Source organism: Elephas maximus, chromosome 17 (genome assembly GCF_024166365.1).
Source record: "Elephas maximus indicus isolate mEleMax1 chromosome 17, mEleMax1 primary haplotype, whole genome shotgun sequence".
NCBI classification, from domain to species: Eukaryota; Metazoa; Chordata; class Mammalia; order Proboscidea; family Elephantidae; genus Elephas; species Elephas maximus.
The window spans coordinates 41,164,126-41,188,620 of NC_064835.1; the positions used below are offsets into that span (position 1 = coordinate 41,164,126).

At 43.0% G+C, this 24,495-nt stretch overlaps 1 protein-coding gene across 3 annotated transcripts in view; it reads left to right on the forward strand.

Moving 5' to 3' along the window:
* Nucleotides 1–24,495, forward strand: part of MERTK (MER proto-oncogene, tyrosine kinase) — a 155,731-nt gene that overhangs the window by 126,969 nt on the left and 4,267 nt on the right. For all 3 annotated transcript variants that reach the window (XR_007513550.1, XR_007513551.1, XM_049856216.1), the window contains exons 12-18: nt 293–388; nt 1,061–1,141; nt 4,207–4,299; nt 5,625–5,743; nt 13,251–13,360; nt 15,495–15,654; nt 17,724–17,860. Coding sequence is in view for 1 of the 3 variants with exons in the window: in XM_049856216.1 (XP_049712173.1) it covers nt 293–388; nt 1,061–1,141; nt 4,207–4,299; nt 5,625–5,743; nt 13,251–13,360; nt 15,495–15,654; nt 17,724–17,860 (796 nt within the window). In the remaining 2 variants the exon portion in view is untranslated. The remainder of the gene's footprint in view (nt 1–292; nt 389–1,060; nt 1,142–4,206; nt 4,300–5,624; nt 5,744–13,250; nt 13,361–15,494; nt 15,655–17,723; nt 17,861–24,495) is intronic.

Sequence of the window (24,495 nt, forward strand, 5' to 3'; positions counted from 1 at the left end):
TCTGATGGCTCGCTGCTGCCACTGCCACACAACGAGAAGATAAGAAGAGGGGTACTAATCTCGATAATTCTTCAGAATTACACTTGCCCTGAAGGATTTGTTTTACTCAGTTTAATCATAGTAGAATTAAGTGTGATATATTATTATTGAATTTTGATAGAGAAATAATGGGTACAGAATGAAAATAAAATGTTTTTCACTATTTTACAAGACTTTAAGTATAATTTTAAGTATATTCAAATGAAGGAAAGCATACTGACAACTCTTATGCATACTGTTCCTCCTTTTATAGTGCATAGCTTGGGCATCAGCGAGGAGCTACAAAATAAGCTGGAAGATGTTGTCATTGACAGAAATCTTTTAATTCTTGGAAAAATTCTGGGTGAAGGTAAGTAATTTAGAGTAATTCTTTTAAAATGTATTTATTTCTTAAATAGAATACCATTTTTATGACCAAGTTATAATACAAACAGTTGCTTTATAATTTAAAGTTGGATAAAGTCAGCAGTGATTTTTGAAACTCAGATTTGACATATGAAAAGGGACTCACACATACAGTAGGCCCTTGAAAAATAATTAATATTAATTCCCTTTGTTCCTTGAATAGTATGCAATTCATTGGTCTGTTTCCTTTGTACTTCAGACTTACTCCTCCAATTCTTAAATTTTTTTTTTCCTGGCACCTTCCTGATAAAGAGGAACAAAGGTGAAAATATGTATGTAATTTGTTAAATTGATCTTGGACGGACGATAATGGTATTAAGAGTATGTGCTTTATGAACTTCTGTAACATTTTCCATGTTGTCCTATAAATTTCTTGGATTAGTTATCATGCTTAATGAAGTGATGTGCTGAGCCAGCTAAGCTTATAACAAACAGGAGGCCGGTGCATGGTGGGTGTTTCTGCTATACAGCCTGGGCAGCCCGGCAGGCTTAGCCCGGCTGCCTGTGCACTGGTCACTCTCTGACCACATGAAAGCAGCAGCTCTGGCATGATAGTGTTTCTGGGGCCAGGGGAGATTTTGCACAAGGTCAATATAGATGTTGTTTTACTTCATAGGAGAGTTTGGGTCTGTCATGGAAGGAACTCTTAATCAGCCAAATGGGACCTCTCAGAAAGTAGCAGTGAAGACCATGAAGTGTGAGTTATCACTGATTAAACCCATTCTTCTGCGGGTGGATTGCTGCTTCAGTTTCAGGTGTTCCATAAGTCCAGAGGTGGCATTTCTATGTTGTGATCTCAGTCACTGGTGGGTCAGAAGGCTGTTGAGAACACCCTGGTCACAGAGGAAAAGTTACTGTAACGAACTCTTCGTACCTGAGTCATATATTCTTTACACTCAAGGCAATAGCACTGGTAACTTTTACTGTCTATGTGTATCTATATGTATATTTATCTGTCTGACTATCTGGGGGGATGTTGGGGATTCAACAGTAGAATTCTCTCCTTTCATGCAGGAGACCTGAATTTGATTCTCATCCAGTGAACCTCAGGCACAGCCACCACCTGTCTGTCAGTAGAGGCTTGCATGTTCCTATGATGCTGAACAGGTTTCAGCAGAGCTTTCAGACTGATATGGACTAGGAAGAAAGAGCTGGTGATCTACTTCCCAAAGAACCAGCCAGTAAAAACTCTGTGGGTCACAGCAGTTTGATTCACAACTAATCTTGGGTTCACCAGGAGTCGGGGCCATCTCAATGACAGCTAACAACAACACCCATCCATCCCTCTATCTATAATATGGTAAAGCTAATGACTCCAAAATATGGCATGAATTACTGAGGCCAGGGTGAACTGGTGGCAGCACCTGACTCCAGGGATAGGCCTGGTTGACTCAGTGGGGCTCTTTCCTCATTGAGGATTGTTGCATGGCCCTCGGAAGCCATGGGCTGCCTCCAATGTGAGCTTCTCAAAGAGAAGAGAAATGTTATTCAGTCAAAGGCATATGGAGAGCTGTGATCACAAGCTAGATCCTCCAAGCAAGCTGGACAGAGCCAGTAGCCAGGTCAGGAAGAAAGTCGTTAGCTGAAGCAAGAGTCTTATTTTATGCTGCAAGTAGTAAAGGGCTACTAAAGATCTTAAACAAATGGAGAACAAGAGAAGATTATATACTAGAAGGCTCACTTTGGTGCCAGTGTTGAGAAGAACAAATTAGACCATTGACAAAAACAGTGGTAGATGCCATTTAGGACACTCCAGAATCTGTACAGTTATCTATACACACAAGGAAACTAAGGCTTAGAAACATAGTGGCTTGTGTGAATCAAACAGCCCGAAGAGTGTATAAGGGTCATCATAAGATGACCAGGCAGCAGTAGCAGAACACAGCAGCATTTCTCACCACATCTTTTTCTTGGGAAGTGCATGTCCAGTTCTGAGGCCATACTGCTGCCTAAATTTGGTTCTTCAGGTGTGCAGCTGGTTATAGCCCATCATCTGCAATCATGTGGTTTTTTACCTGTTGGCATTTTGCCTGCCTTCTTTATCACAATTCATGTGGATGAAAATTATCTGTTGCTCAGTTTGATAATATTTTTACTGTTGCTACTTCATTAACCCCCTATATATATATTTTTTTTTATATGTTTAACACTGGTTTTGATAAAGGAGCAAAGTTAATTTCTTCCTAAAATTTAAATCCATTGTTTACTGGGAAATAAAGCATAAGTTAGATTACAAGCATATATTGAGACTTTTTAACCAAAATTGGAGGCTGATGTTTTAATTCAGTTATAAAATTTACATATAAAATAATGGCTAATACTAATATAATACTGTATGCCAAAAAAAAAACCCCATTGCCATGGAGTCGGTTCTGACTCATAGTAGAGCTGCCCCATAGAGTTTCCAAGGAGTGACTGTTGGATTAGAACTGCTGACTTTTTGATTAGCAGCTGAGCTCTTTAACCGCGATGCCACCAGGGCCCTGTGCACCAAAGGGCATTACAATTATTCCTGCATTTCATCTGTACAGTAGTTCTAGGAAGGAGGTTGAAGTATTATCCCTCAGAAACCAAGACACTGAACTTATAGAATGCTCATCCGAGCTGTACTCAAACAGTGTGGAGCCGGGGTCTGAGTGCTGAGCCAGACCTGACACCATTCTACCTCTTGGATTATTTGGTATCTGTGAGGAGATTCCTTCTTTATCCCCACTTACAGTTTATAAAGCAGAGGTTTAAGAAGCCTAGTGTAAAGAGCCGAGCCTGGACCCTGCTTCTTCTCTGGCCTTGGCTCTATTATTCTTTTAACTTGGTTAGAATCATCTGTACAGTATATGAATTATATCCATGTTAATTATTAATGTCACCACCTGTCAGTTTGTTACACTGGCTTGCACATTGCTATGACACTGGAGTCTGTGTCATCAGTATTCCAGATATTAACAGGTTCTCCCAAGGTGGGCAGGTTTCAGTGGAGTTTCTAGACTAAGACACACTAGGAAGAAAAGCCTGGTGATCTTCTTCTGAAAATTGGCCAATGAAAACCTTACGGATCACAATAGAAAACTGTCCACTATAGCGCTGAAAGCTGAGCCTCCCAGGTTGGAATGCACACACTCGCAATATACAGTGGCAGCAACAGTGGACTCAAGCATACCAAGGGTCACGTTATATTCTTATTGATTTAACGTTGCCCATGAAACAAAAAAAAAACTTTTTTTTTATGAAACAGGAGCAGTCAACATTTCTTTCAGTTGTGCATAATGTCACCATGACTCAGAGCCATCTTGATAGCAGCAGCGACAATAATTATCAATGATTCAGAGAATAGTCCCTGACTTCAGAACTCCCAGGTTCACCTGCATGTGCCTGGAGCCCTGTCCCTTGGGAAGGGTTTGCAAGCAGATTCCAACCCTTTCTGTTCCACCTGCCTGGCTGTGTCAGAAGGACAAAGCTGGCAGATGTTTATGAGCCAGAACTGACTTGGTGGCAACGGGTATAGAATTGTAAATGTCTCTCTAAAGTTGGTTTAATTCCAAAAATTTGGTATGAAAGTTCATTCAGTTCACAAGGTAGGATTGAACAACCAGACTTGGAGAACTCATGCTAATAAACAGAGTATTCTTCCTTTTATTAAGGCAAAAATATTTGCAATGGGTCATTTGAAATTGGTTTTAGTTTTAGAGAACAGAATTGCTTTTGTTCCTCTCCCCTTAACTGAGTAAATAATTTGTGTCTCATGTTTGCCATCTTTTCCTTTAGTGGACAACTTTTCGCAGCGAGAGATTGAGGAGTTTCTCAGTGAGGCAGCATGCATGAAAGACTTCAGCCACCCAAACGTCATCAGACTTCTAGGTACTTCAGAGAAATGCTGGGTTGACTTGCCAAAAGGGCTCAGCTAATCTAGTCTGTGCCAAAAGAAAAAAATCTGTGGTGCAGATAAATTTACCCTTTATGTAACCTCAAATTAATTTATTATATTGGGGTTTTCACTGAGAAGATTTATCCTTACAGTTACATTTACAGGTAGTAAACGTGGGTTTGCGTTTCTCGGATACAGATGGGCTGAGGAAAGGTTTAGTGTGTCCACAGAGTTCTAGATGCCTGTGGATTATAATTGCCTCCTGTTACTCAAAGATAAGACATGAGAGCTGATCATGTTATAATTCTTATTGATTTAAGATTATCCACGAATCAAATACCAGCAGGGTTTAAAGCTATAAAAGTAGTCAAGTTCTGTAGATCATCTTTTTAAAACCAGTTAAACAATTTTAAAGTACTCATTTCTTATGCTCATGGTACGTTGATGATTTTATGGGACGTAATTTAACAACCAGAATTTGGCTTTGCAATTTCATTAGCTAAAAAAATATAAAAGATGAGATGAGGTATGGAGTGGGTACTGTGTAGGTGACACTGTTCCAAGAGGGAAGGCAGCCCTGCAAATGATTGCATATTCTGTGACCCCTTTTTTGCTATTCTGTGACTTGATACATGTAAATTCTTTTGCAATCTGTCATAGTTTTGTATGATTGAAAACTAATGTTTGGATACAGTATTATATCAGAGAAACTACTGTTATTCACTTCCAGCTATTGACTTTAACAGACTGTGAGAACAAATGCACTTTGTAATTTCACCACAATATACAAGAACTTTGAACACCTAGAATCAGGTGGCAAGTCCTCATTCTAGAACCTTATGATAAATGGTGTTATAGTTTTTCCTAAATATAACTGTTAAAATTTAGGGACGTGTATTTTTACCTATAAGTCCCTCAAAATTCTGTTATTAATTCAAGTGCTTGAGTACAATAGAATTTTTCATACGATTCATTAACTATCACATCCAACTAGTTTGCCCTTGAATCCCAATGCAGGACACTTTTCACTTAAACTCAGTGTAACAGAAAATCCATAGGTTTCTAGATGACTAAACTAGTTATAGTTTGATGTTTTGAGAACTCTCATGCAAAGATTGGCACTCTGGGAAAAAAACCAACAAGACTTTGTATGTTCCATATTTTAGAATGCAGTGTATGAGTTATGAGCTTTTGTTTTCTTAAACAGTTAACTAGGATACACATGGTTTTAATTTGGCCAGCATGCCTCCTGTGTTTTCTTCTGGTAACCTGTAACAAGGGTTCTTGGTAACTTGCTCTATTTTTTTTTTACTTTTAGGTGTATGTATAGAAATGGGTACTCATGGCATCCCAAAGCCAATGGTTATTTTGCCCTACATGAAATATGGGGACCTACACACCTACTTACTTTATTCCCGACTGGATACAGGATCAAAGGTAATAGCCCAGTTGCATTGCCTCTACACAGGCCTTTTGTGACCAACAAGGAACCAGAGTACCCTAGTGTCTAGTGTTAAAAATAAAGGAGAGGAGGAGAGGACATTGACCTTTGTTCAATGCTTACTGTGCACCCAGGGTTTGAAATATAGTACCCGCCCTCACAACAAGCCTGCTCGTAGGTATTATCATTCCCATTTTATGGATGGAGGAAATAGGATAGGAGCATAATCTCATGGCCAGAACCTCACAGGATATGGGGCCAATGGACCAGGTCATTGGTCCCTGCTCTTTACAACCCCTGTGGCCCAAGCACACAGACACTGAAAAGCCGTTAAAAATACCTCTCCTGAAAGAAATTTTATAGAGCTCCTTCTGGGATTTATGGTACTCTCTGTCTTTTGAAGAGCTTTGTTTATTCTTTGTGAACAGATTTTTTTTATAGTCTTAATCTATTAAGATGACTCACAGTCAAACCTGTTCAGCAAATAGTGTCACACAGCAAAAGTTAAATATTTTTAAACCTTTATAATGTTTGATGCCTGTCACCATTTCCTAGTGCTGCTGTGACAGCAACAGCAAAAATACCACAAGTGGACATTTCTTTATGTGATTTGATATTGACTGTTATTTCTGAGGCATCTATACGTTATTAGTTTATTTTATATTTGCTTACTTATCCTAGCTTCTTGCTTTGTTTTGTTTTGATATGCCCAAATAGGCTGCTTAAGTGAGTCAGCTTATTTTCACCTTTGAAGCTCTAATGTCCGGTCACCAGATGGCTAGAGCTATTACTAGGTACATGAGCCTAGGAGTCCATTCACTTTTCTTGTATGAATTCAGCTCAGGTGTCCAGGTAGTTGGTCATCAAGTGTGTGGTACAGGCTCTGTCCTATAGTCTTAGAGGGGCAGGGGAACTTGGTGTAGGTACAGGTATCTGGTTGAGCAGGGGGTCACACTCTGAACAAGGCAGGGGGCTGACAACTGTCCTCCAAGTTTCTGTGATGAAAGTTCATCAGTGTTCCCTAGGACACACAAGTGGGTGGGTTCTGCAGCCAGCCTACAGGCACCAAATGCTTTTGGTTGTAAGGACTTGGAGGTACCAGTTATCCTTGGACCCCTGTTGCGCGTGGCAAGGTGACATGGGTGGAGCCACCAATCCTTAGGCCCTTGATGTGGGTAGGTGAGGACCTTGTTTAATAGGCAAAGCGGTGTCAAACATCAAACACCCACGTCTCCACCACACAGCTGAAACAGTTGCAGCCTGCCAACAATGGCCTATTCTCATGAAATGGGCCCACACAGGTCAATGCAGGGGTGAAAGGTATTCAAAGTCCATGGACCCTTTGTGCCTGGACAGGAGCTGCTTCTGTCCTGAGCTCCCCAGGTTAGTGGGGCTGTTGGATTATTTTTTTTCCCCTAATTGTGAATTTATTCCTTCTCCAAGGCCAGGAGAATGGCTCAGGGCATGCAGCAAGACCTAATTCAGGCCCAGGGAAATCAGCTGCTGAAGTCGGCTTGGGGGCTGGGGGTGCGGTGAAAAAATGCAAGTACCTAGCTTGTGTCGAGAGTATGTTCTTCTCTGGTTCCGGAGGTGTGAGCAGGCTGTGTTTGGCTGTCTCTCCCTGAGGAAACCACGTGTGGAGTGCTACCACCAGCCCTGCCACAGTCGCTCCCGGGAATGGTGCCTGAGGGTTCCCGGTGATTCAGGTTCAGCAACTCCTCTCCACTTTTGAAATGTCTCTCCCTCCCCCTGCCCCTCAGTCCGTTTTCTAACTTTGCCTTTGATGTTCAGGGCTCCTAGCTTGTCACAAATATAATTGTTTCACTTGTTTTTTCGGGTCTTTGTTGTAAGAGGGACCACCAGAAGTGTCTGACTACTCTGCTGTCTGGGCCCCTCCCCCCACAATTAGACATTTCTGAAGAACAGAAGTTTATTTCCTCACAGTTCCGGAGGCTAGAAGACCAAATTCAGGGCACTGGCTCTAGGGGAAGGTCCTTCTTTGTCTCTTTGAGCTTCTGGTAGCTGCAAGCATCCTTGTCATTACTAGGCTTGTAGACTGAACTGCCTTCATGTGGTATACTCCACTATGTGTGTCTGTTCTACTCTTCTTATAAGACACCACTCAGAAGGGATTAGGTTTAGGACCCACCATACTCTGGTATGACCTCATTAACATCAAACCTCAATTTCCAAACAGGGTCATATTTACAGGTGCAGGGGTTAGGACTTCAACATAACTTTTTGGGGGACATGATTTAATCCATAACAACTCCCTATGTTGACTTATCAGCCAATTAGGGCTATGAAAAAAAGCCCTGGTAATTTTGGATGTACCTGTGAAAGAGGCAATCTCGGTTCACCCTAAGAATATAGGGTCACAGAAATAGAGGCTTGCCCTCTTCAGGGTCGGTTTTCGATACTGACTTTAAGGTTTGTAAAGTTGGGTTTAGCACTCATAATTGATGGGCATATTGCATTCTTCATTTCCTCTGCTTCCTTCTTATCTGAAACTAAAAAGATAACCCCTTCTGCCATGTTGCCAGAGTGGTGGGTGCCTGTGGTCAGACCTGTGGACTGCGTGTGTGAGATGCGCATTGTTTGGACTTTGTGGCTGGCTGACCACCCATTCTTTCTGTCCTTCACTACCTTCTCTTCCTGCAGTGAAGCTAGCAGTGCCTTGCAGGGTTCTCATAGCACAGAAAGGGTTGGGCACACATGGCTGGGATGGTGGCGCTGGCCTCTGTCAGTAAATCAGTAGCTGTTCTTTATTCGGGCAAAAGTCATTACCAGCCAACACTGCCCTGAATCAGCGCCATGAAAGGCAGGAAGGAACTGCACCACCAAATCTCCACTTCAGCGTTCCCTGCCATACTTCCCTTCTTCTCCCCTCAGCTAGCATCAATAACAGGACTCTGATTAGTGAAACTAGAAACTCCAGCTGCCTTCACCAGTTTACTGATGGCTCCTGGAAAGATTTCTTGATACTTTCACTTTATGGTCTGACAAGTCCACAGGAGGAAATGCAGAAAAATTAGTTCTCAGGAGCACTGAAAACCCACGCCCACTGGCTCAACAGACACACCCAAGAGGGGAAAGGTTCTTGAGAGTGAACATGGTGGCGAAGTTCTGCAGACTCCTCTGCAGCCCAGGGATCTTGCCAGGGGACTCAAGCACAAATTCTTAAACTCAACTGAGGGAAGTTTACTGATTCATTCAGTCAACAAGCGCTGACTCTGAGCCAGGTATGGTGCTGAGCTCTGTGGACACTGGGAGAGACACCACAGACACAGTTCCCATCCTGCCACTGTTGACGAGGTGCCAGGTTAGGGAGGCAAACAGTTGGTCCTTCATTGTAAAAGAGGAGAGGTGGGTTGCTGGGGACAAGATGCAGAGCATCCCAGAAAGCCAAGCAGGTCGGGCGAATGCAGCAAGGGTGAGTTGACTGTGTGGAGTGTTTCTGCTGACGCTCACAAGTGGAGAACCTCCTGTGACCCACGTGGTGTGGCAGGGAATTCCCGGCTCAGTCACCTGAGGAACCACTGCCCTTGTGGAAGAAAGTGTAAAGTCCAAGATTGCACTTGTTGATCAGAACACCAAGTCCCTTTTGAGCTCTGTGGCTTCGAGCAGAGAAAGAATGCTCACTCATCCGCCAGCTCATTGGAAATCTTGGTTTAGAACTGGATCAGGCAGGGCCTTGTTCTGCTGGCAGGCGTGTGGGCCCTGTGTGCTGTCAGAGTGACCTCTTTCTTTCTGAGTCCCCTCTTTTTGGTGTGAAATCCCTCGATGCAGGATCTAGTTCACTTCCTGGATGGAGACTGCATTGAGTAGTTTTCTGGGGACACAGAGGATTGGCTCCACCTTTCTTTCTATTGTGAGCCCCTCATCCTCAGAATTGGCAGACGTGTTGGGAACTGGAGGGAGGGTGACATGCTTTTCTTCAGTTGTGCACCTAAGAGGGGCAGTGATCCAACAGAGCAAACTCTGTCCTGAATCCCCACAACGCGGAGAACCCAAACAGAACCAGACTGAAGCTGCACGCCCTCTGGCATGCCAAACACAGGTCACAGGTGATTATAGAGTTTTAATGAAACAGTGATAACAAGAATGGTGACTGGGGCTTCAGGGCAAAAGTAAACATGCAAAAAAACAGCCCTCACTCCAGGAGACAAGCCATTCTGTAGAAATAGCCATTTCGCTAAAATTTGAGAAGGTTCTCGAAGAAAAAAAATTAAAACTTGAGACCTAGACTTGATGGCAAAGTGTTTTTTTTTTTTTCTTTTTTCTTTTTTTTTCAGGTTGCCTTTTTATTCTTTTGTTGAAGTCTTTTGATGAGCATAAGTGTTTGATTTTTAGGAGCTCCCAGTTATCTAGTTTCTCTTCTGGTGTTTGTGAATTGTTAATTATGGTTTTTATACTATTTATGCCATGTATTAGGGCTCCTAGCATTGTCCCTATTTTTTCTTCCATGATCTTTATCGTTTTAGATTTTATATTTATGTCTTTGATCCATTTTGAGTTAGTTCTTGTGCATGGTGTGAGGTATGGGTCTTGTTTCACGTTTTTGCTGATGAATATCCAGTTATGCCAGCATCATTTGTTAAAAAGCCTGTCTTTTCCTCATTTAATGGTCTTTGGACCTTTTTCAAGTATCAGCAGCTCATAGTTGGATGAATTTACATCTGGATTCTCAATTCTGTTCCACTGGTCTGTTGTATCTGTTGTTGTACCAGTACTAGGCTGTTTTGACTACTGTAGCGGTGTAAACAAGGTTCTAAAATGAGGTAGTATGAGGCCTCCCACTTTGTTCTTCTTCTTCTTCTTCAGTAACGCTTTACTTATCTGGGGCCTCTTCACTTTCCATATGAAGTCGGTGATTTATTTCTCCATCTCATTAAAAAATGTTGGAATTTGGATTGGGATTGCGTAATGCCTTTGTTTTATTAATATAGACAAGACATAGACATAAATTGTTGTTAAGCAAGTATCGTCGAGTAGCATGAGAGAGAGAGCAAACTGAAGCATAGTGGGACTTCAGAAGAGAAATAGATTACTTCAGGCTAGAGATTATTTTTTATAACTTTTTTTTTGAAACAGCTTAAGACACACAAGAATTCGTGAAAATTGTGCAGAGAGTTCTGAGTGCACCCTTCACCCAGCTTCTCCCAATGTTAATATCTTATGTAACTATAAACCCGCTAACTATAGGGCATTGTTAAAACTAGGACACTGACTCTGGTTCAATACTATTAACTTATTTACAGATGTTATTCAAAGTTCACCAGGTTTTATATGCACTCTTTTTTGTTGCTGTTGTTGTTGTTTTGTTTCTTGTGCATCGTTCAGTGAAATTTTATCACGCTGTAGACTTGTGTTACCTTTTTGAATAACTTTTGGTCATATTCTCTAAGAATAACATAATCATTCTGGATGAAAATAACACAAATGAATAGTACCTGTTACTCATCACACTTCTTGTAAACAACAATGGACTTTGATGTTTCTTGGCACCCAGATCGTTTCCTAGAAGTTAGAATCTAGGAAGCCGAGAAAACGAGTTGCTATCAAGTTGATTCTAACTCATGGTGACCCTGTGTGTGTCAGAGTAGAATTGTGCTCTGCAGGGTTTTCAGTAGCTGATTTTTTGGAAGTAGATTGCCAGACCTTTCTTCTGAGGTGTCTCTGGGTAAACTCCACCCTCCAACATCTTGGTTAGCAGCCTAGCATATTGACCCAGGAAATCAAATGCCCATATATACAAAACAGAGGCAGAGACTTTCATGCCTGATTTGTTTACTTTTTTTTTTTAAATCTTCATTACTTAAAGGTAAAAGATAATTAATGCATTTTGTTATATACACAGTATGTGATTGGCATGTGTCTTAGTTGGGAAATATAAATCATTAAAAATGCAATGTCTTCCTGAGTACCATTTTGGAAAATTCATGTTCCGTGGAAAACAAGCCATGAAGAACCCAATGCCTTGGGAAGTACATGTCATGAATGGACCCATTCATGACTGCCAGGAACTTGTGGTAAACCCATGTCTTTAGGACTGTGACTGCAGTAAAACATTCAGTTACTAAAAAGAGTTCTTCATTGAGTCATTGTTTCCATAATCATTGAGTTGGATCATTTTTACAATACAATCAATACTAACAGCAGGTTTTCTAACACAGTAGTCTAGTTTGAATTTTACAACATAGAGAAAACACTAGAAACTCACAGAAAGGTCCTAGAAAAACAAAAATGAAAATTATTTCTGAATATTGTGGTATTTCAGTCCTATGGCAGGGGCAAAGACTGTCCTAATTTCTGTCTATTAGAAGGAAATACATTTTTCAGAACATTTCAAAGTAGAGCGATAGCAGATGTGGATGCACAATTAGAACTAGCTCTTACTCTAGGGCTTTTTGCCTCCAAAATATTAAACACCCCACTCCTGTCCCTCCTTTGTCAGTGTTTTGTTCCAACATCCACTCAGATGGATACAGGGGATCCCATTTGACTTAATAACTTATGAAGAAAAAAACAATGTTATTTACTGTAAATACTTTTAAAGGATGAGGAGGAAATAATGTAATATTTGCCAAGAAATATTAGGCTTGGATTTTTGTTTATTTGTTTTTTATGTTCCTTTTTTAAAGCTTCTTTCGTACTGTTGTTGTTAATTGCCATCAAGTCAGCTGTGACTCGTGGCAACCTTATGTATAAGGAAACAAAACGTTGCCAGGTCCTATACCACCTTCATGATCGTTGGTATGTTCGAGTCCATTTTTGAGGCTATTATGTCAGTCCATCTCATTGAGGGTTTCCCTTATTTTTGCTGACCTTCTGCTTTACAAACATGTTTTCCTTTTCTGGCTATGGGTCTGTCCTGCTGATGTGTCTAAGCAAGCATGCCGAAATCTTGCCGTCCTTGCTTCTAAGGAGCATTCTGGTTGTATTATTTCTAACACTAATTTATGCTGTTGTTATTGTATGTCCTCAAGTCAGTTCTGACTCATAGCAACCCTATAGGACGGAGCAGAACTGCCCCATAGGATTCATAGGCTATAACCTTTACAGGAAGAAATCGCCAGGTCTTTTCTCCCGTGGAACAGTTGGTGGGTTTAAACTGCTGACCTTTCGGTTAGCAGACGAGCATTTAACCATTGCACCACCAGAGCTCCTATTTGTGGTTAAACACACACACAAAAAACTATTTCTGTCAAGTCAATTCCCGACTCATAGCGACCCTATAGGACAGAGTAGAACTGCCTGATAGGGTTTCCAAGGAGCAGCTGATGAAATCAACTGCCGACCTTTTGGTTATCAGTTGTGGCTCTTAACCACTGAGCCACCAGGGCTGAGATTTGTGATTAATGATGTGGAAATGAAGGTTTTTTTTCTTGTTTCACTCCCACGCTTTGAAGAAAATGAAAACACCATTTCTCCTTCAGATGAAAATAACTTCTTGAGCTTTCCTTTTTAAAGCAGTCTTCCTTCTTGTTGCCTCCGCTGCAGCACATTCCTCTGCAGACACTGTTGACATTCATGGTGGATATTGCCCTGGGAATGGAGTATCTGAGCAACAGAAATTTTCTTCATCGAGACTTAGCTGCTCGGAACTGCATGTAAGATCCTGGCCCATCCTGGAAGGGTTGGGCCTTGTGGTGGTTGATTGCAGGGGTTGAGGGGATGGAGGATTGCCTGTTGCTGTTAAAAGATGGAGGAGTGCTAACTTTGTGAGGGGACAGTGAAACTGGCACTGGAGATGGGATTTCTGAAGCTCTAGTGTATGAATGAGCTTTTGCCTGAGGCTTTCACTGCCTCAGCCTCTGCGAGTCTGACTGGTCTCTGAAACTTTAATCTGTTTTTCACACCTTCACTCAGCTAAGAGGAACTCTGGGGGCACAGTGGTTAAGAGCTCAGCTGCTAACCAAAAGGTGGGTAGCTCAAATCCACCAGCCATTCCTTGGAAACCCTATGGGGAGATTCTGTTCTGTCCCATAGGGCCACTATGAGTTGGATCGACTTGATGGCGAAGGGTTTTGTTTTTTTTTTCCCTCAGTTAAGAGTGTTAGGTGTGACTTTTCCTTACTACCGTCAGCTTCCTTGGGATCCAGAATTATGTATGAGTCAGTAATGAAAATTGTAAAGGTTTTTTCCTTAAGTTTTCCTGACGCTTCCTTGTGAAAAAAGTCATGCATTTTGATTAAATGCGAGCTTTCCTTTCACAGCAGAGAGCCAAGGGGTTAACTTTGGACAGCTCTCCCCATTTCTTCAGGCTGTTTCAGCAGAGCCGTTATCTGCTACAGATCTTCACAATCAATAGATATTTCTTGTTTTTAATTTTGCTATTGTAAGAAGAGGGAGTGCTCCTTGAATGTATTGTGGTTTATTTTCCTGGGTTGGAGATATGACAGTGGGCCTGCCCCCTCACTTCTCCCAACCCACCTACAACCTGACCCCTGTCCCTCTCACCTCATTTTTGAAAAACTCAGAAGAGATTTTGTTTTTTATTTGTATAATTTTTTGACCAGGGATGGAAAATCCTGAAAACCTTTTTCCCCTAATGCTTCCTTAATGTTTTTTTCCTTTGAAGTAGTATACAAGTGTCCAGTTTTCCCAGGAATGAGGTTTCCCAGGACACAGAACTTTCAGTTTTAAACCTGAGTCAGTGATGGGCACACAGGGATGCATTAGTCATCCCACCACTAGGCCATTCCAGATCTTCTTCTTCTTTTTTTTTTCCATTTACCAGTGGAACTTGGTAAATGACCACTTGTGTTTATTTGCTTAGGTTTCTCACAACGATTCTATTATTCCCATTTTACAAATTGGGAAAATTGAGATCTAGTGAAGTTAAGTAACTTGCTTAAGATCACACTGCAGATAAGTGGCAGAGCCAGCATTTGAACTGCAGTTTAGCCTGGATTGGTATCTTAACTCCAGTGCTCCTGAAGGGGAACCACACAGACTAGATACTTTCTGCTGCTGCACATACAAGCACAAGAAAGGGGCCCCTTAGGGGCCTTAGGCTGGTGTGCCTCAGCAAGGATTAAGGCCAAGCCTTGAAAATAACACACACACACACACACGCGAGTCCCTGGATGGCACAAACAGTTGTGTGGTTCAGACACACTCAGCGGTGCCTCAGAAGACAGACCTGGCAATCTGCTTCTGAAACGTCACAGCCTTGAAAACCCTATGAAGCAGTTCAACTCTGCATACACGAGGTGACCAATGAGTCAAAATCGACTCCAGCAGCAACTAACAACAACCACCTATCTCTCAGTTTGTGGTACTGTAGTGGCTGAAATGTTGCTCTGGTGCTGCTGGAAGCTATCCCACTGGTATTTCAAATATTAGCAGGGTTACCTGTGGTGAACAGGTTTCAGAAGAGCTTCCAGACTAAGACAGACTAGGAAGAAAGAACTGTCTACTTCTGAAACTTGTTGTTAGGTTGTTACGTGCTATCAAGTCAGTTGCAACTCATAGTGACCTTATGTATAACAGAAAAAATGTCCTGTGCCATCTTTACAATCCTTGCTATGTTTGAGTCCATTGTTGTATCCACTGTGTCAATCAGTCTCGTGGAGGATCTCTCATTTTCGCTGACTTTACCAAGCATGATGTCCTTCTCCAGCAATTGGTCCCTCCATTTATTTCTTATCATCATAAATGTTTTCAGCTGTATCTTAAGCAGGTTTGTGATGTACGGCTCTGTCTCTGAGATTGCTGAGGACATGAACTCGCTCTCTGTAGGTTGCGAGATGACATGACTGTCTGTGTCGCGGACTTTGGTCTCTCCAAGAAGATCTACAGTGGTGACTACTACCGCCAAGGCCGTATCGCCAAGATGCCTGTGAAATGGATTGCCATAGAGAGTCTTGCAGATCGAGTCTACACAAGTAAAAGTGACGTGGTATGTTCACAGTTTTGATTCAGGGCCCCACATTAAAAAGAAATGACTTAAGTTGGTGTCTGTAAAAATGGCGTGGTGGAGGCATCTGTCCTCCTCCGACTTTACAAGAGGGAAGGAAAATCAAGATCCACAGCCCAAGGCTGATGCCTGTGAGGTGGAGGTCAGACATGCCTCCACCCTCGAAACTTTTTACCAATTCTGACACCAGATGTCTCTCCCATGGCACACTCTACTTCTCTGCTGAGTTCGTAATTCGTTGTAATTGCCACACAGAACTCACAAACAATACTTACGATTATGGGGTTTGTTAAGGAAGTAACAGGTTACAGTTCAGGTTCAGGAACAGTCAGGACACGGTTCTTCCATCAGAACAGCATCTTCTCAGCTGTGCTCACAGTCAAGCTTCTCCCTGGCTCTTGGCCTCTGCCCTGCTCAGGCAAGTGTTACAAAGTTCTTTTAGCTCTGCCGATAGGTGCCTAGAGGCACCCCACTCCACCAGTAAGCCTCGGCCCGAAGGTGCTCAGCTCTAGCTCTGTGGGCCAGCAAACCTAGCTCCACCAAGTGCCAGAGGCAACCTACTCCTCCAGCAAGCCTCCCGCCTGAAGGCGCTCAGCTTTCTCACGCTGACGCCGGAAGCCCGTCGCATCTTCTGACGTTTTCCTGCCAGTCTCCTGGTTCTGCTGCCTCTGTTGCCACCGCAGCTCACCATCTTCAGCATTACAGCTCCTTCTACCCTCCACCCCCGGTCCCTGGAGCTTCTCAGCACAGGGATCCCAGGCCTAAAGGATGTGCTCCACTCCTGGCTCTTCTTTCTTGATGTTGGTGAGATCCTCTCTTCCTGCCTCTGGGATGGCTCATTTTAACCCTAGCAGCATGGCAAAACTGACTAGTGCCTTTGTTAGGGTTCCATATACCTTATTTGCATAGTCCCACTCAATCATTGTGTGTGAATCACAAAGACTATAGCTAAGAAAGACCATACTAAGCAATTCATTACACCACAGTGTCCCAAGACATTTTATTCTTTAATTAACTGAGGTTTGGGGAACATGCTCAGACTTCTTTTTTACTTCTGTGAAAAACCAAAACCAAACGAGTTGCTGTCAAGTCGATTCCAACTCTTGGCAACCCCACGTGTGTCAGAGTAGAACTGTGCTCCATAGGCTTTTCAGTGGCTGATTTTTCAAGAAGTATGTCACGAGGCCTTTCCTCCGAGGCACCTCTGGGTAGACTCCAACCTCCAACCTTTTGGTTAGCAACCAAGTGTATTAACCATTTGTACCATCCAGGGGTAGAAAATTCAAGTGGAACACTAAAAAACCAAAAACCAAACCAGTTGCTGTCAAGGCAATTCTCAATCATAGCGACCCTATAGGACAGATAAGAACTGCCCCCATAGGATTTCCAAGGCTGTAATCTTTATGGAAGCAAACTGCCACATCTCTCTCCTGCGGAGTGGCTGGTTCGTTCAAACCGCTGACCTTTCAGTTAGCAGCCGAGTGCTTAACCACTGTGCAACCAGGGCTCCTGGATTCTAGTAAATCTCCCTGACATCCAGAAGATCTGTGTTTTACATGGGGCCTTAATTTATCCCCACTTTATTTACTATGATGTGGTGACTTATTGCCACAACTAAGGTATTTCAGATTCTCATTAAATTGAATGACTTTGTCCAGTGACTCTTTGGAACCACGATGCTGTATACAAGGTGCTGTGTGATTATGCCCTTGACCAGAGATTGGGAAAATAAAATGCTTCAGAACAACGTCAGAGCAGAGCATTAAGCAGAGTATTTATGTGAGATGCGGCTACATCTGCATTGTCAAATTTCCCAGAATGGCATTAGTAAAAGTGGGGAATTGTGACCCTCTAACCACATGTTAAAAAAAAAAAAAAAAAATTTTTTTTTTTTTTTTTTAACCACATGTTAGTGCCGTGTGTCTGGGACACAATTGTCAGCTTTGAGCGCAATCCACGGGGCCTTAAGGAAATGACCTTTCCCAGTGAAAAAGTCCATTCAGCCTTTCTGGTAAGACTTGCATCCTAACTTGCTGTTGCTTTGTTTTCAGTGGGCATTTGGCGTGACCATGTGGGAAATAGTGACACGGGGAATGACTCCTTATCCAGGAGTTCAGAACCATGAAATGTATGACTATCTTCTCCATGGCCATCGGCTGAAGCAGCCAGAGGACTGCCTGGATGAACTGTGAGTGAGCTTTCCCGTCTCCCTGAGTACTCCGCTGGGCCTGGCAGGTGGCTCTGCTGAAACCTGGGAGGCACAGCTTGGTAGGGGGTGGGGAGGCCTGCTGGCGAGCCAGGATTGGCCAGGCAGGCAGATGCAGAAGGTGGCACACGCAACTATCACAGGCTGTGACCTTTTCTGGTGTGGGAAATAGAGTGGGCACATTGCCAGTGGCTCACTCGTCCAAAGGGGAGCTGCACCTTCTGGCCTCAGCTTTGCTAGAGAGGTGCTTCGAAGACAACTCCTGCCCTGAAGCTCTTCGCGACCCTCTGAGAAACGTAGATAAGCAGGCACTTTATAATGCATGAAGAGCTTGAGAGTTTCACCTTCCCTTTTTCAGTGCAGGTATGCTTCTCTTTATAAATAGCATGTCAGACATACCAGTTGCAGTAATACCCTTAAACAGGACATTGAGAATTCTTAGCCAGTGACTTTAAGATCAGGCTGGTTATCAGAACTGTTTGGGAAGCATTCTGACAATGCGACTCCTCGGCCCTACACGTGGGGGTTGTGTTTCTCTCGGTACTAAGTGTGCCCATGAAATAGGCCTGACAGCCACCAGCTCCAGCATACACAGGACCACGGTGCGAATCCTGTCTCACTAGGCCCCTCTCCGAGATGGGGCAGGACAGGAAGACGCCAGGGCCTTGGCGTGAACAGGCCAGCCTCTGCCTCCTATCTCGCCTGGTGCATGGCCATGGCAACTGACTTACCACTCTGTGCCTCAGTGTCTTCGGAGGTAAAAATGTGTAGTTGTGTCTTCTTCACAGAATTATTGTGAGGGTTAAATAAGAAAGTACCTGTGGAATGGTCAGCCTGCACGTGGCACAGGCGGTAAGGGCTCACATAATGGTACTGACTATGAGTAGATCATGATGAATTATCTCTACCAAGCTCCTTGCTGGCCTTTTTCCTTGCGGTGCTGCCTCTAGCTTGGTTGTTTGGATTACCCAATGTGCGGTCTCCTCCCTACGTAACAGAGCTGATGGCTTGCACAGGACATTTTTACCAAGCATAGCAGGAGCATTTCAGGAACTTGGGCCTCTCGTGGAAGGCCAAGTCTGGGCGCTAGCACAGGTGAGCAAGTGTAGGACCCGCCACTCTGGGGCCCGGATTCCTCACACAGGTGAGAGGGGCCTCGAGTCCCTTTGCACACAGGCCTCCCAGGTCCCTTCTAAGCCAAACAGAAGGCAACCGTTTTGATCAGAAACTCCCCCTGCTGGGTGGTAGTGGTGGTGGTGGTTATTGTTGTCATCACTGTATAATATTAAGAACAGAAACAAAACAAGGAAACCTTTTAAAAAGTATGAAATTCTAATTAAGGATCTGGAGTTTCCTGGTAGTTTTTAAGATGGCCCCATTAATGGAATGTTTGCTTTTTTAAAATGAGGAGACATTTCAATGTTGAATAAAAAGAGTCTTGTTGCTGTTTCTTTCTTAGCTTCTTCTGTGTGCCAAGGAAGTTGACGTTTGCGGTGATTATCTTGGGCCTTAGCAAGGTCTAAGCTGTGTCACGTTGTGGTTTTTAGATGTTTCACATAGAGCCAGCTCAGGGAAACATGGAGGAACGCTGAGTCGGCTTTCTCTAAGGCTGTTTAGGGGAAAGAGTGGCAGAGTCAGCACACATTCTGGACACAGACTGGGGAAGTTGAGCGGAGGTAGACAAATCTGCGGTCCCCGCGTGCCCAGCTGACCACCGCACCAGCCTGAAGAGCCTACTGTGGCCTGCTCACTGGCCTGGGGAACCTGACCTTCTTCCCAGGCCTTCTCTGGCCAGCAGTGGTGTCCACCAAAGAGGCCTCTGTGTATCCATTTGTGAGGCATTTTCTTTTAAAAACAGAACATATTTCTGGGCTTCTCATCTCAACTTAGCTGAGATGAGTTCACACCTTTATTAATTTCACCTCCGTTTTTTTAAAGTCAATGCTAAGAAATATAATGGTGGAAACACAGACTGCCCTGTGTGCCCTGCTTTCCAGTCCTGCCCCTCTGTGACGGCTGCCACTTCTCTCCTGTCAGCCCCACCTCTGAATGACCAGGCTGCAGGCTCCTTGCCCATTGTCCAGAGGCCGAGCTACGGGATGCCTCTGCTTTCCCCTGCCCACCTCCCCCCTTCACCTTTGCCTCCCATGGAATGTTTCCTCAGCTTCACTCATCCTGGCTACCCTGCTGCAGCACCCAGGAGCCCCCCACCAGTTGACCCCTGTGGCTCATGGCACTGGCAGTCACCCCCTCGTCCTCCAGCGTATACTTAGGAACCATCTTGTCCTTTCTGTGTTCCACTGGGCCCCATCAGCCAGCAGATGTCCTTTAGAGTCTACCTCCCCTTCCATTGCCATCACTGACACTGTCAAATCACAGAAGCCCAGGATGGATGTGGCCTGGGGTCATCTGCTCCCACCTCCTTATCGTGTCTAATAAGACAACACTAAGGTGTAAATAAGTGGGTGATCAGGTCAGGGCCTGAACCGTTTCCTGCTAGAACATAACTCTTCCTCTCCTGCCTTATTCTTTTCCTCACCCCCAGGTTTTAAGTATACCCTTTGGGTGGCAACCTTTCTGGAATTATAATATAACGATGCACTGTACCTGAAAATCTTTCAGTGGTCCCCATTGTTCATAGGGTAAAAACCAAACCCTTCAGGCTACCCATGGTAGGCAGGGTAGCTGAGTGGCTAAGAACACAGACAGTGGCACTCGGCTCTGTTGATTTGAGACTTAGCTTCACCCTTGTCTTTGGGCAAAGTATTACCCTCTCAGGTTCCTCATTCATTAAATGGAGGTAGTAGTACCTGTGTGATAGGATTATGCTGATTGAGCAAGCTAATGTCTCTAAAAGTATTTATTAACATGATGGCTATCTTTTTTTTTTTTTTTTTATCAAATAGTAGCACAAAGTGTTGACAATTATTATTTTTAGTGAAGGAAATAAAGGTTGTCTTAGTTTCCTAGTACACTGTAACAGAAATACCACAGATGGGTGCCTTTTACGGTTACAAGGCTAAAAGTACAAACTGAGGACACAGGCTCTAGTGGAAGGCTTTTTGCTTTGTCAGCTCTGGGGGAAGGCCCTTGGCTGTTTTCAGCTTCTGCTCTCGGTTCCTTGGTAATCTTCATGTGACATGGCATCTCCCTTCTCCCATCTGTGCTTCTGTGCCTAATCTGCCCTTTTTATATCTCAAAAATGATTGGGTTTAAGACATACCCACACTTACATGGTCTTATTAACATAAAAAAGAAAATCCTATTCCCAAATAGGGTTATATCCATAAAAAAAAAAAAAAAAATTAGGTATCCAAAAAACCAAACCCATTGCCATTGAGTTGATTCTGACTCATAACAACCCTGTAGGACAGAGTAGACCTGCCTCATAAGGTTTCCAAGGAGTGGCTGGTGGATTTGAACTGCTGACCTTTGGATGAGGAGCTAAATGCTAAACCAGTGCACCACCAGGGCCCCATCCATAGGTATAAGGATTAATATTCTAACACATATTTGGGGGGGGGGGCACAATGCAATCCATAACAGAGGTCATGAGTGAGAGCGGAGCCCTGGTGTGAGATGGACACTGACTGTGTGGCTTACATCAGTCACTCTCCTCTCCAAGTCTCAGTTGCTCCATCTGTAAGTGAGACTGTACTGTTTCCTTCACAGAGCTGCTGTAAGGGGTAAATGGTTGAGACACATCAGCCCCACATGCTGCCAGCACGTGGTGATAATGTTCTATCTGTGTTAGCTACTCAGAATCAGGGGATCCTTTCCAGGGCTCCCACAGTACCAGGGATCACCTCCCATCCGACAGAGCACCCATCAGGCTTCATAGGCCCGACCGTCTCCACACTAAACTTGAGCTTTGAGTCATGGTGGCATTCAGGGCCTGAAATGACAGCAGGTGCTGAACCGGCCCAGGCTCGTGTCTGCTGCTCATCTCCCTTGAGTACCGCAGCTTATAGCACCACTCCCCTCTCAGAAGTCCTGCTTTACTTACTGACCCATCTCTCCTAGGAAGGCGTGGGATTTGCGTCACAGTTGGCCTGGGAACAGAGCTAGGACTGCCCTGGCTTAGTGCTGTAGAGAAACGCACACTGCTGAGGGAGGCAGGTGTCCTTTCTCTGAGAGACATCAAATCCTGCCCTCAGCCATCCTCAGAGCCAGGAACAAAGCAGGGACCTGACAACTACGGGGAGAAGATCCTTCAGCAATTGTACATGACTACATTGTTATAAAACCCAGAAAAACAAACATGACCATTTATCCAGGGAACTACTAAACTTATTTTTTTCTTTACAACTATAAAATTTAAATCACTGAACATCACAGTCTGCCTATTACTCTTCAGGCACAGGGCCTCTCGTTATTCTCAGTTTCACTACTATGAAATTGCCCTTTTAAGGGAATAGGTTAGACAGTATACATGCCTACTGTGCCTTTAAAAGTCATATTTCAAAATTGATTGAAAGTAAAAGAAAAATAATGTTCAAAATGATATTGCTACTGTTCTGTATAGAAAAAAAAAAAGATTTTTGAAACACTTTTTACCAAGACATGGAATAAATAAAAACAAATAGCACAGTGCCTTGATGAAGTAATAAAAGGGAGATTATGCCCCTAAGGACAGACTCTCTCAAAGCACGTTTCAGGATGCAAACAATCAAGGCTTTGTGGGGAAGAAAAAAAGGAGTCATGAAAATTCATTTATGCCATGAAGCCTCAGAAATAGAAACAAAAATTATTTTCCAAATCTAACTGACCATTTAATGGAGGTTAAAAAAAAGAGAGAGAGAAACTGAAACAAAAGCCCCTAAACTTGAAGTACAGGTATGTCTTGGTTATCTAGTGCTACTGTGACAGAAATACCACAAGTGGATGGCTTTAACAAATAGAAATTTATTCTCTCACAGTCTAGGTGGCTAGGAGCCTGAGTTCAGGGCACCAGCTCCAGGGGAAGGCTTTCTCTCTCTTTGTCAACTTTGGGGGAACTTCCTTATCATCAATCTTCCCTGGGTTTAGGAGCCTTTCAGCACAGGGGCTCCAGGTCCAAATGACGCACTGCACTCCTGGCTCTTCTTGCTTGGTGGTAATGAGGTCCCTCTCCACTCTGCTTAATTCTCTCTTTTATATCTCAGAAGAGATTGACTCAAGATATAACCTAATCCTGTAGATTGTGTCCTGCCTCATTAACATAACTGCCCCTAATCCTGTGTCATTAACATCATATAGGTTAGGATTTACAACATATATGATAAATACCTCAGATCACAAAATGGAGGACAACCACACAATACTGGACATCATGACCTAGCCAAGTTGACACACACTTTGGAGGACACAATTGAATCCATAGCAAGATGTACATCAGAACTGTCAGACTGGGAAATGTGCCCCACCATCAACTCAGTGTCAGGTGTCCACGACTAGTCTCTTCATATGCATTGAGCTTCTTAAGTCTCTACCTTCTGGAAGCATGTGCAAGTATTGATAAAGGCTGAAAATTTAGACAAATGAAATTATTATATACCTACATGAAATGAGATCAGTACATTCTGTGTGAAGTATCATGCCTTTGTAAAATTAACCAGAGAATCTACATGATGTGATTAAATGTAAATATAGCAACTGCACATTTATTTAGTTTATAAGATACCAGCAATCTGCTATATATGTCAATTTATTTAAATTTGAGTCATATTCTTATCCAGTGACATGAATATCAATCATTATCCCAAAACAGGAGAGAATCAAAATGAATGTTGTTAGGAACTGTCATGTCAGTTCCGACTCATAGCAACCCTGCGTGCAACTGATCAAAACACTGCCTGGTCCTGATCAAACCACAATTATTGTTGTGGTTGAGCCCATTGTTGTAGCCATTAATTATGTCAGTCCATCTCTTTGAGGGTCTTCCTCTTTTTCACTGACCCTCCACATTACCAAGCATGATGGCCTTCTCCAGGGACTGGTCCCTCCTAATAATGTGTCCAAAGTACGAGGGATGAAGTTTCGCCATACTCGCTTCCAAGGAGTACTCTGGCTATACTTCTTCCAAGACAGATTTTCTTGTTCTGGAAGTCCATGTCCATTCAATAGTCTTTGCCAATACCATAATTCAAATGGGTCAATCCTTCTTTGGTCTTCCTTATTCATTGTCCATTATTTGGTCTTCCTTGGTCTTCCTTATTCATTGTCTATTATTTCATATTCATTGTCCATTATCTCACATGCATACAAGGTGATTGAAAATATCATGGCTTGGGTCAGGTGTGCCTTAGTCTTCAAAGTGATATCCTTGCTTTTCAACATTTTAAATTTGCAGCCGATTTGCCCAATGCAATATATTGTTTGATTTCTGACTACTACTTCCCTGGGCATTGATTGTGGATCCCAATAAAATGAAATCCTTGACAACTTCAGGATTTTCTCCCTTTATTGTTATCATCTCGGTCTAAACAAAAAACCATCTTAGTCTAGTAGTTGCCAATTCAGTCATCTCTCAATATTTTTTTGTGCTCATTTAAATGTTCCTTCATTGTGATTCTTAATTATATTGGACACTTGGAATGAAGAAACCACCCAGAAGAGAGCAGTCCCCTACAGAGATG